Genomic DNA, 16,592 nt, shown 5'->3' on the forward strand with positions numbered 1-16,592 from the left:
CTACATCATGGGAACAAATATTTACTCCTCACACATCAGATAGAGCCCTAATATCCAGAATATACAAAGAACTCAAAAAATTAGACAATAAGATAACAAATAACCCAATCAACAAATGGGCCAAGGACCTGAACAGAAACTTCTCAGAGGAGGACATACAATCAATCAACAAGTACATGAAAAAATGCTCATCATCTCTAGCAGTCAGAGAAATGCAAATCAAAACCACCCTAAGATACCATCTCACTCCAGTAAGATTGGCAGCCATTATGAAATCAAACAACAACAAGTGCTGGCGAGGATGTGGGGAAAAGGGTTCTCTTGTACATTGCTGGTGGGGCTGCAAATTGGTGTGGCCAATTTGGAAAGCAGTATGGAGATTCCTGGGAAAGCTGGGAATGGAACCACCATTTGACCCAGCTATTGCCCTTCTCGGACTATTCCCTGAAGACCTTAAAAGAGCGTATTACAGGGATACTGCCACATCGATGTTCATAGCAGCACAATTTACAATAGCTAGATTGTGGAACCAACCCAGATGCCCTTCAATGGATGAATGGATTAAAAAAATGTGGCATCTATACACCATGGAGTATTACGCAGCACTAAAAAATGACAAAATCTTGGAATTTGCAGGGAAATGGATGGCACTAGAGCAGATTATGCTTAGTGAAGCTAGCCAATCCCTAAAAAACAAATACCAAATGTCATCTTTGATATAATGAGAGCAACTAAGAATAAAGCAGGGAGGAAGAGCAGGAAGAAAAGATTAACATTAAACAGAGACATGAGGTGGGAGGGAAAGGGAGAGAAAAGGGGAATTGCATGGAAACGGAGGGAGACCCTCATTGTTATACTAAATTACATATAAGAGGTTGTAAGTGGAATGGGAAAATAAACAAGGTGAGAAATGAATTACAGTAGAAGGGGTAGAGAGAGAAGATGGGAGGGGAGGGGAGGGGGGATAGTAGAGGATAGGAAAGGTAGCAGAATACAACAGTTACTATTATGGTATTATGTAAAAATGTGGATGTGTAACCCATGTGATTCTGCAATCTGTACTTGGGGTAAAAAAGGGAGTTCATAACTCACTTGAAGCTAATGTATGCTAATGTATGAAATATGATATGTCAAGAGCTTTGTAGGGTTTTGAACAACCAATAAAAAAAAAATATATAAAAACCAAAAAAAAAAAAAATCCTACAGTACTGATACACAATTAATAAGAATGCTAATATGAATTACAATTATTTTCAAATGCATTATATATATATATATTACTTATTACTGTGAATTAATTATTACTTATCAAATTAGTATTGCAAATAAATCCTCCTTATATTAAGACACTCAAAAAAAAAAAAAAAAAAAAAAAGAACATCACAAACAGTTGGAAATTGAACTAAACAAATCCAGGTTATAGCCTGAAACAGCCTAATGTTCCCTAATATCCCACAATAGATCCATATATAAGGAGCAATTTCTATTTACAGTTTTGTTTTCTCCTGGCATAACTAAACTCCATCGTTTTATTGCTTTGCGTATAACGTTGCACTGCTTCATAATTTCCCCAAATTCATCCTTTTTCAAGCCTTAAAGGGAAGACCTGCCATTTCTACGTTCCATTATGTAACAAACAGATTTATAATTTCCCTATTCGTGTTCTTCTCCCGTCTAATGGAGACGCTGAATGCAAATCTATTTTGCATGTTGCAGATATTTCAAGGGCCACAGATTCTACAATAACACCAACGCTTTTCCAACAGAGCTTAAGGTCTGGGATTTTAAAGTCCCACTCTTCTTCAATGATTACAGGTTCCAATTTTATTTCTACATTGAGGTTTGCATTGCACTGAATTTCAGAAACACTCTTCCTGTTTGGGAAGCATAACTTTCTTCTCTCCCTGATTCTATAGAAATTATGCACCAAGTTCCGCGTTTCTAGGATATGTGCACCAGGAATTTGCTTTCCTCTGTTATTACTTAGCAACCCGAGGATATCTGTAACCATAGCACACCCATCTGAATTTAGTTGTTTAACAAAAGTGGAGATATTTAATTCTCTCTCTCTCCACACTTTGGTTTTTTTCAGGTGACAAGAAATATTGTCACAGCACTGTCATGGAGGCAGATGGAAACTGCAAGACATGAACTTGAAAGAGCCTTTAGAAATGCATTGTTGGAGTGTTGGGGTTTTTTTCACCTCAAGCTGATTGATTCCACTCCACAGAAATTATCCATTTATTATGAGCTACTCCTATATCTCCATTGGAAAAATCCATTTCAGTTTCCTTTAGCACTCCTGAAGGCAGAGCACAACATTAAATGTTGTTCTTATTGTGACTTCTGAAAGAAACATTAAAATGGCAAATGCAAGAATCACTATTAATTAGAAAGTGGCTTTTAGATCTAGTTCGCGCACACACTAGCTGTGCGACTTCCTTGTTTTAAACCAGGAAAACCTCAGCATGACTAGCATTTTGATTGAGATGATTCTTTGTCATGGGGCTTGGTGTGTGCATTAAAGCAGGTTTAGGAGCACTCCTGGCCTCTCTTCCCATGAGATGTCAGTAACATCCTATATCCCACTTTTGACACAACCAAAATGTCCCCAGACCTTGCCGTGGGATGCAAAGCTCCTTTTGTTAACCACAGTCTTCAGCCTGACTTTCCCTCTTCTGTAAAGTGACCCTAATGAAAGTGGAGAGAGGCTGTTTTTTAAAGGTGAAATGATGCATCTGTTACATAAATATTAGGTGTTACTGTTTTAGAGGCACATTTGTTTATTCACATTGCCTTTAAGAAATCTTCACTGGTAACAGGTCTCAGATGGCGGAACATGATGAGGGTGTTCAGGAGAAATGTATCCCCTTTTTAACTGCAAAATCAATAGTTAAGAATTTACAGACACATCTATGATTTGAGTGTGAAATGGATATTTGATCCAAATTACCACTGAGGTTTATTCTAGCTTTGCAGATCCTGTGGGAGGGAAATAAAAATAGTGTGGGATTAATCTTTCCAGAATAGTAAATACCCATTCTCTAGAAGCTTATTGATACCCGGTTGTTAGAACAAAATTGACTTGCTTTAAAACTATGTGCTGTCCATGTCTATACATGGTCTCACAAGCAATCTGTTCAGCTTGAAGCTGTAGATGTTTTCTGGATATTCTCCTGCAAAGATATTCTACCTTTAAGAAAACTGAAGGAAGTTGGTAGTCATGACTTTGGAGAAGATGACTTGGAGAAAGTATGGCTAAAATGGTCCATTGAAGACCAGACACTTTATTATTTGATGCAGCTAAATAGACAAAAAAAAAAAAAAAAAAAAAAAATGGAGACCAACTCCATGCACAGCAGGAGTAACAACCATATTGAAGGCAGAAAATGGAACAGTCCTATTGTGGGTAAATCTTAAAGGATAGTGAGTCTGGATCATTTTACATTTTTCTGAGACCTATAACTTCAAACACTCCTCCTGGAAATCTTAGAAGTTTGACAGTTTTCCTGCAGTGTTTTTTTTAAAAATAACAGGAACAAAAACATCTATGGGTAAGAAGAGATGTTCGGCACTCAATTTTTGTTCTTTTATTATTTCTTCCACACAAAAAGAGGAAGGTTACTGAATGCAATTGTTAGATGCAATTGTCTCTTTGTGCAAGTCATTTTTTGCATAAGGTCAAGCAAACAAACACAAAAGATTCAGAAGCACAGACAAAATGAGTTAAAAGATGAGGAGAGTTTAAAATAAATATCTTCTTGTTGCTAGCGACATTCAAGTAGTACACAAACGGGCTGTAAATGTTGGAAAACTGAGGGCCCAGAAGTGAAGGACATCAACTGAGAAAAGGTGACCTGGCTTTGGGGTTTACTTAACTCCCATAAATGAAATATGAACAAATAAACCCACAGATTTGGAGCAATGACAAAAATATCTGGAAAATTAAAACATTTTTTTCCCTTCATTTTAATCCTGTGTTAGGCTTCTCAAGAAATATTTACATCCCCGGATATAGCATTTATGATAAATGCACAATTGCACAGCATATTTAAAAAGAAAAAAAAACAACTAAATTTTGTTGTTTTTGATGGACAACATTGGAGAAGAAACAATAGTTTTTCATACTAGAGTATCTGGTCCTTTAAATCTTGGCAGATAAAGGAAACTTCCATGAAAAAGAGACATTTTTCCTCTTGGGTTTAAATATATAATAAAACGTTGCTGACAGGCTAATTATAAATGTTTTATATATTTCGTGCATATGTGCCTCCTCTCTAGACCAATTTAATTCCCATTAATGCTAATCTTGTTAATACCACTCAGAGAGCAAAGGAATACTCTTAATAAACTCTTGATTTATTTGAGTGATTTAAATGCGGGAAGGCAAAGAACAGACGGGAGAAGAGGAAAGTCACCATTTTACCCAGAACTGCATGTCTTAGAATATTTTCCAAATGTGAATGAGCAGTAGGTGATAATTGGTAGAAAGAGGAAATGGAGAAAGAAAGAATAAAGGGACCAAGTATCAATCCTCCACCCATGAAAAATAAGAGCATTGTAAATGAGCTGTTAATTGATCACTTCTTTAGTACTAGCTCCAATGTTTAAGAGTGAGATATTACAAAGAAAGGTAGATTTTCTTTCTTCAAAGAGAGAGAAGGAAAAGTGAGATTGGTACTTGTAGGTTCTAATTGAAGTAGGTCTCTCTTTAAAAAAAAAAAAAAAAAGGATAGCCAAAAATACAAGAATCCAGTGATTTCTGGCAAACTCAAGTCAAGTATTGGTCAGTTAAATTTTTGTGTCTCAAGGTATTTTGATCAGCCAATAGCTAAGACTGGCTCTCCAAAGAGGTTGTGTCCAGGTCTTAGTGGTTTTCTGGAGTACAAGTATGTAATGATACTGGATGCCATAAGGCTAGCCTGGAACTTAGAAAGCAATAAGAAATCTCTGTCTGTCCCTTTTCAGATCATCCTAAAACTAACTTCTAAACTGGAAAGTTTAGTTCTCATTCTCCCTAGAAAAAAGTGGCATAGAATAGAAAACAAATGGAAGATGGGATTTTGTCCAGGATTCATCATCTGGCCTTACGTCATTTAACCTCCCTGAGACTCAGTTTCCCTTATCTGTAAAATCTGAGATTATGATCTCCATGTACTATGTTCTTATACCAACCACTTAGTTCTATAAGGATCAAAACATGTATCTGAAAGCACTATAAAAACCTTGAAGTGATGTGCAAACATATAGTATTATTAAATGATAAATGACTTATGGGGAAAAAATGTGGCAGAAGAAGAAGGGAGAAAAACACAAGGATGGATATTAATTTTATCAGGGTCTTGTATTAAAGAGAGAGAGAAAAGGGATGGTGGTGGTGGTGGGGGGATTACCCTCATGATTTTCTTCAAAATTCTTTTTAATGGAAATTAAAATGCATATACTTGATGATTGGGTATGTAGAACATAAAATAAAATTGAACATATTTATGTGAGAGAAGGAAGGTTTCCTTTTCCGTTTATCCAAATGCATGACGTCGATTGTACATTAAGATGGGGCGGAGTAAACAATCATTCATTGCAAAAAAAATACTGAAACAAATATTGTCAGCACAAATATTAAACTGCCTTTTCTCTACCGATTGGTAAAAAAATATATTATATTTCCATACTTTCTTTTTTTCTTTTTAAATTATTTTTGTTATCCATCCCAGCCGAAGTCGTGCCCGGTCATCTGGTAGAACTTCAGGTTGAAGGGCCGGTAGAACTCGCGCAGCCTCTGCACCACCTCCGGGGCGATCTCGGGGTGGGTCCTGCCCTTGGTCTTGCCCAGGCAGTGGGGTTTGCTGCTGCCCTCGGCCTTCTTCAGGCAGGGGAAGCCCTTGGTCTTGTTGAAGTAGAAGTGCTTGTCGGTGATGATGCGCTTGAGGCCCAGGAAGTCCTGCACGCGGCCCAGCTCGCCGGCCGGGTCGCTGATGAGCCGCTCGCCGCTCACGAAGAGCATCTGGCCGATGGGGAAGTGGCGCAGCCAGTGCTCCAGGTGCTTGGCGTAGATGCCGATCTGGATGGCGCTCCACGACGTGTCGATGAGGCCCGTGCTCCTGTTTTTGAACGTCAAGCTCTCGAAGGTGGGGATGTCGGGCCGCTTGGAGAGCGTCTGCGTGTAGTCCGAGATGGCCCGGGTCACCGGGTCGCGCACCACCACGATGAGCTTGGTGTCCTTGGACATGGCCGAGATGCGCGCGGGCGCCTCCCGCGTGACAAAGTAGCTGGGCGTCTTCTCCATGGTGATCTGCCCGTCCAGGGTCCTGGGCATCAGGTCCCTGAGGAAAGCAGAGAAGTATCTAAGTTAGTGACGGAAGAGCTTTACCTTTACGTACAGAGGTGGTTCCAAGGACAGGCAGCTCCACGTGCAATCTGATCCAGACTTCCTGGGTTCCAACTGCACCTCCCATTTACTAACTGTGGAGAAGTCACCTAATCACTCTGACCTCTAGGTGCCGCATGCAGAGAGTGGCGAATAATGCCGCCTTTTTCATGCAGTTGTTGAGATGATTCCTTGAGTAAATATACCTCAACAACTTAGAAATATGCCCCAGGTATAGAATAAGTACTCTGTTAAGGTTTTTATTTTATTTATCTTAATATTTATTTTTTTTTTAGTTATAGATGGACACATATCTTTATTTTATTTTTATGTGGTGCTGAGGATGGAACCCAGTGACTCATGCATGCTAGGCAGCCCTCTACCTCTGAGCCACAGCCTCAGCCCAAGTTTTCATTTTTTATTATGGATCTACAATGCTGGGAGAAAAATAACCTTGGTCAAATTCTTTAGGTGAATCAGAATACTCTGCTATTTAACATGATCATGATGATTTTTGTCTTGTTAATTATTCCTGAAGAATAATATTACCAGTTAGTCATGTTTGAATAGAAATCCCACCAGAGTCTGGATGGAGCAGTAATAAACCCAATTACACTGCTATGAGATGGTATTTACTATCCATGCTCTTCCTATCCACATTTTACTCTATTCCTGATAACTGTCCATCTTGCCCTTGACACAACAACCCAGTAATTTCTCTCAGGGTATTCCTACGGACAAAGCCATGATATTTAACATTGTATCTGTTAACAGAGTTGTCCTCCCTTATCCACCATTTTTCTTTCTTTGGTTTCAGTTACCTGCCCTTGACTGTGGTCCAAAAATATTAAATGGGAAATTCCAGAACTAAGCAATTAAAAAACTGTAAAGCATATGCCATTCAGAGTAGCATGATGAAATCTCACCATGTCCCACTCTGACTTGCCCAGGATATAAATTGTTCCTTGGCCCAGTGTAGCCATGATGTTTGCATTCCTATCCATTAGTAACTTGGTAACAAATTTAGTTAACAACTTGACTGTCACATTTGGCAGTGCTTTTGTTCAAGTAACCCCTATTTTATGAAATAAGAGCCCCAAAGTGCAAGAGCATCAGGTCATACAAATGAAAGTACAGATTAACTCTGGTACTAGTAACAGAGCTGCAGGGCATATAGGGAAAAAAAACATGAGCAGGAGAGAGAAAACCTACTTGCTCTTCCAATTTAAGTATGGTTCCATTAAAAGCGTTATTTATTTGAAAAATGTGCTGTGTATTTTTTCCTAACATTAAAGCATTGTCTAATTCCAAGTTTTCTAAGAAATAGATGTTGCTCCAATCAGTATTAGATAAGATGAATTTGGGAAATTTATTACAATGACTCAATGTGTTTTGTCCTTTGACCTACTGATAAAAAGAATCCCACTTATATATATCCTTATATTGCATTTACATTTATTCCTGGAATAAACTCTGTTGTTGATGTGTGTTGTTAGTTGCATATCATTTTGGATTTGACTTGTCATTATTTTGTTTTGAAGTTTTCATCCACATTCATTAATGAAATATTCCTAACATTTTTCTTCTGTTAATAGCTTAATAAATTGTTAGACTATAAATTATTCTACATATAAAATGGGTTGAAACCATTCCATATTTTTCTGTGTCTTTCAAAAATTTAACAAAATAATTTTCTATAAATATTTCTTGGCAGTCATCTACAAAGCTATTTCATATTCCTATTCTGGGGAATGAAAGTAGCAAAGATAATATGATCTTTAAATATTTTCTCACTTTCTTGTATACATATTAGCCTTTTGCAATGCTCTGCCTTGTGTTTTGTTGATTTGGGAAATCATTTTTTCTAAAAGTCATTCACTAAGTAGCTAGAGTTATGTCCCCATTCTCAACCATGTTTTTGTATTTTTTTCCTTTTCTTCTACCTTCTTGGTTCAGTTATCTTTTCTAATTCACTGATTTTCATTTTTATTTTTCTAATGTCTCTCTTTAGTTTTTAAAGTTATATTTTTTATGGTTCTTCAAATTTACTTTATGGATACTTACCTCATTGATTCCAATTTATTTTTTGAGTAATAAAAGCATTTTCAGGCTATATTTTTCTCTTTAGGTACAGTCTTGGTCAAAAATCCCCAAAGCTTTGACTTACATTCTTGTTATGACGGTAACTAAGTCAATATTTAGTGATTACATTTTAAAGTTTTGATTTCCCTCTTGATTCAGGCAAGCATTATCCAGGGGTGAGCTTATTTTTAAATCTGTTGATTCATCATCTTATTAATTTTGTAATCAGCGTCTGTTATGCATTTGCAACGAAAGGACATATATTGTGTTGTGAGTTTGACTTTGTAACTGCCTCAAATTTTGTCCTACTTACACACTTATGTCCCGCTTACACCCTTTATTGAGCATCCATTGCAGAAAATGTCAAACATAAATGTAGAGAAAATTGTAAACTGAATTACAGGTACCTTACAGTCAGCTTCAAAAATTAAAAACTATGCTTCAAAAATTAAAAACTATAGCTTTTTTCATTTATCAATCCCTTCATTTCCATAGCCCCACCATGTCAACTGGATTATGTTGACAACACAGGTTAGCATATCACTTGGTTTGTAAATACTCCATCTGTATGATTATCTGACACAAATCCTGCAACTTTTATGATGACCTGTCACTGATAATCCTTTCCTCTTAATGACACAGTTTTTCTGCTACTTTCATTTTCTTCGGTAATTTCAATGAGGTTAATTTTATCTTTTGGGGGAGAGGGTAGAGAGATAATTAGATATTTGATTTCTCTTGTTTTTTTATGGTCAAAATAAATTTGCAATTTCTTTTGTTAACATAATTGTGATGTTCCTCAACTAGCCACCTATGAAATATACCTTAAAGTTTGGGTATATTAAACAAAGAACAGGGAGTTTGAGAGGGGACACACATTGTCCTTTGTCACCTATGCATGCCTATTCCATTGTATGACTCTGGTCCTAGAACTGAGAAGCTGGTCAGAGTAATCTTCTTTGTATTGTAATATCCTTTTTTTTTTTAAATTTTTAGATTATTTTCTTATTGCAGTTTGGATTTTAGTATCCAATTTTGTCTTTCACACAAAGACAAAATGCAATTTTAGCCATGCAGAGATGGCTGAAATTCTCTGAAATTTGTCCAAATGCATGGAAAAATTTCAGGCTATAAAAAAAAGCAAACATCGAATACATGAAGTGATAAGAAAGAAAATTGTTGATTAAAAAAAATATAATAAGTCAGCATTCCTTCTTCTTTCCTATAATCTTTGATTTTGACTACTTTATTTCAAGTCTTGGCCAAAATCTAAAGTCCTGATAGCTGATTTCACTCCGGATCTCCTGGATGGCTTCCCTTGGGGGGTGGGGGGGGGGAGAAGTACACTTACCACTACTCTCAGAGATTGAAGCTATAGATTATGCTGCCCACCGCCCCCCCCCAAAAAAAATACTAAGATCTCTGAAAAAAAAAGCCATACTTTAAATTATTTTAATAGAATAGGGAAAAGAGCTAACCCAAATAGGAGTTTGAAGAGGAAGCAGCTAAAATAGAATTTTAAAAGGAAAACACATGAACTATATACTCTCATCTGCAGGAGAAGGAGAACCAACTGGTTAGCATGGGGTGGGGGGAGATTTGGGCTGAACTACAAGCTGCCTGCAGGTTACTTTTGTCAAAAAGGATAAAGTGATAGTCTAAATAAATCCTAAACAAAGTTTAGATTGTAAAGAAAAGTTGCTTTTTTTTCAATGGCCACACTGCAGGATTCTTTACATTGTAATATCCTTTTTTCAATTTTTAGATCATTTCCTTATTGCAGTTTGGATTTTAGTATGCCCCCAAAGTACTCATCTTTCACAAAAAGACAAAATGCACGTGTAAATTGCAATACTGCATTTCAGGTGTTTAGGAAAACTTGGAAATTGTCCTTTTTTTTTTTTTTTTTAAATCTGAGTAAGGCCCATGTTTTGACTTGACTCTGTGTAAGCACATGGCCCAGGATGGGCAATGAAGAGTCTGTTTCAGTAGAAGGAGAGGTTTGAAGAAATACTAGACAGGCTGTGGGAGAACAAGGTGTGAGAGAAGACACATGATGTTTCCATGAAGGTAAAGCAGGTGAGAATTAAAAGGTGGGAAGATGAGGCCTGAGGAGGACTTTATTTCCAGACTATATAGTATAGATTATTCCAACTTCAGTTCTAAATTATGAAGAATTCTATAATAGGTATGGGGATGGAGAATTCTATAATAGGTATAGGGATGGAGAATATTGTAGAGAACAAAATTACCAAAAGAAATTAGAAAGGAATAGTTGATTTTCTTAAAGAAGTCAAACGTAAGAAGAGCTTTCACATGCAAATTAAGGATTATTACAAGATGAGTTATATATATATTTGTTCTTTGTCTCCAAAGGGCTCACTGAGAATTCACCATAGCCCCAATTGGAAAGCAGGCTAAGGGTCCACCAACAGATGAATCGTAGGCAGAAGGTGGTAAATCCATTCAAAATGAAATATTATTCATCCATAAAGAGAAAGGAAATTCTATCATACGCTACAAAATGGATGAACCTTGAGGATATCACACTAAGAGAAATAAGCCAGTCACAAAAGACCAAATACTGCCTGGTTCCACTTATATGAGGTAGCTAGTCAAAACTATGGAGTCAGAAAGAATGATGGCAACCAGGGGCTGGGAATGGGGAATTGTTTAATGAGTACAAGAGTTTTTAGTTTGTTACGACCAAAAGTTTCAGAGATTGACTGAGTAACAATGTGCACGTATTTAATGCTACTGAACCTAAAAATAAATTTAGCATAGTGAATTTTATGTTATATATAAATATATAATATAAAATATATATAAATATATAATATTATATATAAATATATTAAATATCTATCTATCTATCTATCTATCTATATATATTTATCTAAAGTTTTGTTAAATAACAAAAAAGAACTCAAGTAAGGAAAAAGGCTTTAATGACATTAAAAGATTTAGTTATACAAAGGGTCATTTGGCCTTCCAGATAATTAAACATGAGAACAAGTACTAGAGGAAGCTGTGGTTTTTTTCTTTCCTCTTCCTAGACCAAAGAAAAATAAAATAATTCATGACATTTTGTGAAGTTGATCTAAAATCAGAAAATGCGGTCTGGGGCCTATCTCTTCCCACTGCTTCTTGGGTGACCACGAACTAGTAATTTAATGTCATTAAATTCCGTTTATTCTTCTCCGTGAAAAAAACCAAGCCAAATGTCCAGGAAATCAGGATCTTAATGGAGAGCCAGGCCTGCGTGACCGTGGCTACAGAGAATACACCAAGCATTGTTCTGAAGAAAGTGAAGTCCAATGCTGTGATCTCCCCACTGCGGGGAGAACCCCATTCAGCACAGATAAGAAGGGTCCAGAGGAAGTCAGAGATAGACCTGGGGCATTCACACATCTGCACATTTGATGTTTAGACAATGAAGTAGTCTGGTTTGAAGGCCATGAGTTGGCCGCTTTCTTTGGAAGGACAGAGACTAGCTTGTTACGGTGTGAGAGACAGGAGCTTAGTTTCTAAGGGGATACTATTTCCTTCCGTACACATCCATCAGATGCAAACGCCGTGCCACCCTGCTATGCTGCAGATTTCATTTTTGATCTGATCCACCACCCTGGGTAATCTCTGTGGGCCTCGAGTTGTTTGTGCAGCTGTCCATCTCTGGTGTGGGAAATGTTAGGACCAAGGAGGAACTATGATAGACAGGCTAAATAGACCGTTCTTTTCTATTCAAGCCCTAGACCAAGTCAGTAGTTTAAGGTTGGAGTACTAAAATGAGGCTTTTCCTCTGACATGCTGCTCATAGGATGGACCTGCCTCACTGACGGTCTAAGAGTCCCATCCTTCCTTTGGATAAAATAGCCAATACATTAGTGCTGGCCACACCATGACACTTCTATGATTAGGAGCACCATCCAGAGGAGCCTTCAGTAGATGCAACAAATATTTGTTATTTATCTAATATGTGCAATAAGTATTTAAAAAGAACCCACCATTGCTTCACCCTTCTTGAAATCCATTTGGGCCATTTCCACTAAATTCTCACTACCCCCCATGTTGTCTTCTCCTTTCTCTACCCTCTCTCTAGAATTGCTATTGGACCTTTCTGTAAGTAGCCCCTCCTAAATAAATAAACAAATAAATATTTCTTCCCTTATTGCATTTTTTAATAAATAGTGTTTTGTCGATGGGTCCTTCCAAAGGAAGAATAAAGATTGACCTCTGCCTCTTACTATTCATAAAAATCGTTTTATATTGTTTGCCTATGTAAATATGAATGATAAATCAATGAAATGTTTGGAAGGGAATCTAGAATAACACAATGATTTTGGAAAAAAGCAGATTTTTAAGTTTTATTAAAGGAGTGACTATAATAAAAGTGACAAATTAGACTAAATTAAAAATAAGGACTTTTGTTTTATCAAATGGTACTACTAACTGACCAATAGGCAAAATTCAGAATGGGTAAAACTATTTAAAATACATTTTTCTGATAAAAGTCATCCATAGTGTGCAGGGATCCTATAAATTAGTCATAGAAATTTAGTCACAGAAAAACTAAACAGCACAAGAAAAAAATTGAACAAGAACCTTGAATAACAACTTCATAGAAGGGACAATATTCAAGTGTTCAGTGAGCTCATGAAAAGGTGGGGAGTTACATAGCTGTCCTAGAGATCAGGTAAGTATAATGATCCCCCAATTTTTCTGATGAGGAAGCTGAGATTCAGAGCAGCTCCGAGCATGTTGAATTTCTCATAGTCAGAACATGGAAGGTGATGGGGATCCTCCCAATGCTGCTACAACATTATTTCTGCTACATCAGATAAGAGGTAGTCATCAGTCAAAGGGGCTCAGACAAAGAGTAAACAGACAATGTTCAGATGGAATAAATTCAACAGATGGAGACCAAGAGAATCTGAGTTATCCAGAACATAGCTGAGAAGATCCTGAAAGACCAAAATTCTTAACACAATAAAAATGAGGTGAAGGAATTTACGTGTTTGGACTGGGGAGTTGTATGAAATAAGACTGAAGAAATGATGTATAGTTATCATCAGGGATGCATCAAATCTGAGGCAGGGTTCAAGTTAGAGTGGAGCAGGAAAAGAAGGCAGGTGGCCTTGCTAAATTGCTGAGACTGGCTTTGAACACTTGATCCTCCTGCCTCAGCCTCCCCAGCCACTGGGATTACAGGTGTGCCAATGTGCCCCACCTAAACCTTGTAATATTGAAGAAGTTACTTTCAGTTTCTTCATAAGTAAAACAAAGCTATTGTCCTCAATGTCTCTAGAAGTGTTCACCTCTAAGATCCCACGTGGGGCTTGGGACTTTAATCCATTGTTAATTTCTCAAATTTAAAGTTCTGCACAGCTTTGTAGAGTTTTGTGTTCTCCAGTGCAATTCCACCAATCAAATCAAGAGATTTGTATAAATAATTATGCAGGGCAATTCCACATCGACAGAATTGATTTCAAAAATCAATGAAGCCTGAAAGAATGTAGTTCAGATAATTGATGCCAAGAGAAAAAGCGCTGAGGTTAGTTCAAGTGAAGTCTAACTCGGCACTTCCCACGTGCTTGGGGGCAGGAGAAAAACCAGGAAGTCCATCAGCTTCGTGGTCTTAGTATATCTGATAAGGCAAGTTTGTGACAAAGGAGACCTGTGTCTGTATCATGCTTCCCCCATGCCTGGAACATCAAATAAGATGTCACTCTGGAAGATGAAGTTCATGGATTGGGCTACAATAAAAATAACAGATGCAAGGCAGCCAGGAATTCAAGTTCAAAGGCTTTAGGAAGACTGTGATAAAGACAAAAGCAAATGCATATTTAGTAAGCCTTTACCGTGGACCAAAGACCTGGTGTCATATTCCCTGAGTCTCCCAGCCACAGTGAAAAACTGGAATTATTTTCCTAATTTCACAGATGAGGACCTAGGCTCGGGGAGATAAAATGGCTTGTCCAAAGGTAAGTGGTCATGAATAAGAGAGAGAGAGTGAAAATGTAGGTCTGTTTAGTCTTAAAGTGCATGTTCTTTCAATCTCCCCCAAAAGCCAGGCAACATGACCGTGACTCCCACCGACTTTGTCACCGACCGACTTTGACACTCTGAAAGAACACATTTGAGGACTAAGTACATGGCTTCCCTATTTGTTGTAGAATGCAAATCACCCTTCCCTGAATCTCACAAGCAACTAATACACATAACATGTTTTTCAAAAGCTGTCTTCTGTCTGTGAAGAATGTACTGCCAGAGGAACTCCCGAGTTGTAATGCAAAAGCAATTTACCTTGAGGAATAAATAAATCGGGCCCCATGTACACATACTTTTTTTTTTTCTTTTTTAGTCTGCACAGTTCAACAAGAACTTGTGTCTGTTTTTGTAAGCCTCCAACAGCAGCAAATGCTAGAAAGAGCATGCTCTTTTCATGGCCACTGCATGAAGGCAGATCCAGGGGGTCCCTGATGGCATGTGCCTGGGAGGGGAGGAAACTGTTGCAAACACAGGGCTGTCAGCCCACTGTCCCTGGAGCCAAGCCCCACTCACATTCATATTTCTTTTCCTGCTGTTGCTATGTGAGACCTCACTCAAAACGTGACTTGTGAGGCTGGAAAGAAAACTCCCATTAGATGATGTTTGAGTTGGCTTCTGTAGGAGAGGAAGATTGAGGTTTCTGACCGGCTCCCACACTGGCCAGCCTGGATGTGCAAGTCCAAGAATCAAACTGTCATCAAGCTAAACATCCGATTTAGAGCCTAGACCCTTTGCAGTGCTACGGATAGTAGATTCCTTCCAGAACTCTGAAGGATCGAGTAACGAAAAGAGAAAAAAAAAAATGGTTCTGACTCTCACCAGGATTTAAGATATGATATGCACAAAACCAGAGCCGATTTTAGAAAAGCAATACAACGTTCCTTGAACTCCAGAGGAGGAGAGACAAGCTGAGAATTCTTGATTGCTAATATTGGGAGGTTGCAAAAAAAAAAAAAAAAAAAAAAGGACAGAGAATGAATACATCTGTGGTCAGCTCAGGTCAAAAAGCTATCTTGAGAGGGAAGGAGTAAGAGTTACCTTGATGATCAGTTCAAGGAAAAAAATCGTTCTTGTTGATCCTTGGAGTTTCCCAAGTGAGTCCACTCATTATCTCATTCATTGAGGGATAAATTTTATAAATAGAACCATATCTTCAAAAGCTCATTGCGTTCACCAGCATCATCCCTTCTATGATTACTTCATTGGAAAATTCATGTATCCCTAAGATTTAAATTATCATTTATAACATTGTATGTACTGTCCCAAACTTTGTTTCAAGTGTGCTTAGGAACCAATGTGTTCCTTTTAGTCTACAGAGCCTAAGAAGCCCCTTGGAGAACATAGATACATGTCATGCCTCCCCATAGTGGGGGCCTGTCTGTCTTAAGACACTAGTTGTATTGGAGCAAAAAGTAATGATTATTCTTCAACTTACTTGCATTTTCTAAGCAAAGTGCTTTCTTAAATTTTTAAAATCTGGGTGTGTATCTTGCCTTATCCCTGTCCTGCTCCTGGTATTTTGAAAAATACTAGAATTCTTTTTTTTTTTTTTTTCAGAGTTTGTGATTAAAGAATTTCATAAGCACTCATAGACAAATGGAAACAAAGAAACCACAACCCAGATACTGACAAATGAAGAGGTTGGGGAGTGTACCTTGAACTTCAGTGGGAGTGCCCAAAGATAGTAAAACTTAAAAGGAGAAAAAGATCTTTATACTCAGCTGAGTTTCATTCATTGGAAGTAATATCAAAACAACATTTTTGGATATGCAAAGATTTAAAAAACTTAACACCTGTGTAAACTTTGGAAAAAAACAAATTTACAAGTTCATTTTAACTGAACAGCAGAGGGCTGGGGATGTAGCTCAGGGGTAATGAAGTTGCCTAGTATGCATACAGTCCTTGCTTCAAAAGCAAACAACAAACTGAACAACAAAAAGAGCAAAATTAAAAACCCCAGAATGAGGAAGTTGGAAGTCTGAGTACAAAAAAAAAAAAAAAATATATATATATATATATATATATATATATATATATATATATATATCATGTAGAATAAAAATAGGCCCTTAGGAATTATTATTAATGCAGCTAT

General features: G+C 37.3%; 1 protein-coding gene across 1 annotated transcript in view; it reads right to left on the reverse strand.

Annotated features, from left to right (window-relative positions):
* Positions 1 to 5,701: 5,701 nt before the first annotated feature.
* Hs3st3a1 (heparan sulfate-glucosamine 3-sulfotransferase 3A1) overlaps positions 5,702 to 16,592 on the reverse strand; it is a 91,066-nt gene continuing 80,175 nt past the window's right edge. The window contains exon 2 of the mRNA XM_076870995.1: positions 5,702 to 6,323. Coding sequence (XP_076727110.1) covers positions 5,702 to 6,323 — 622 coding nt within the window. The remainder of the gene's footprint in view (positions 6,324 to 16,592) is intronic.

The sequence above is a fragment of the Callospermophilus lateralis genome, chromosome 11 (assembly GCF_048772815.1).
Source record: "Callospermophilus lateralis isolate mCalLat2 chromosome 11, mCalLat2.hap1, whole genome shotgun sequence".
Classification (NCBI taxonomy): domain Eukaryota; kingdom Metazoa; phylum Chordata; class Mammalia; order Rodentia; family Sciuridae; genus Callospermophilus; species Callospermophilus lateralis.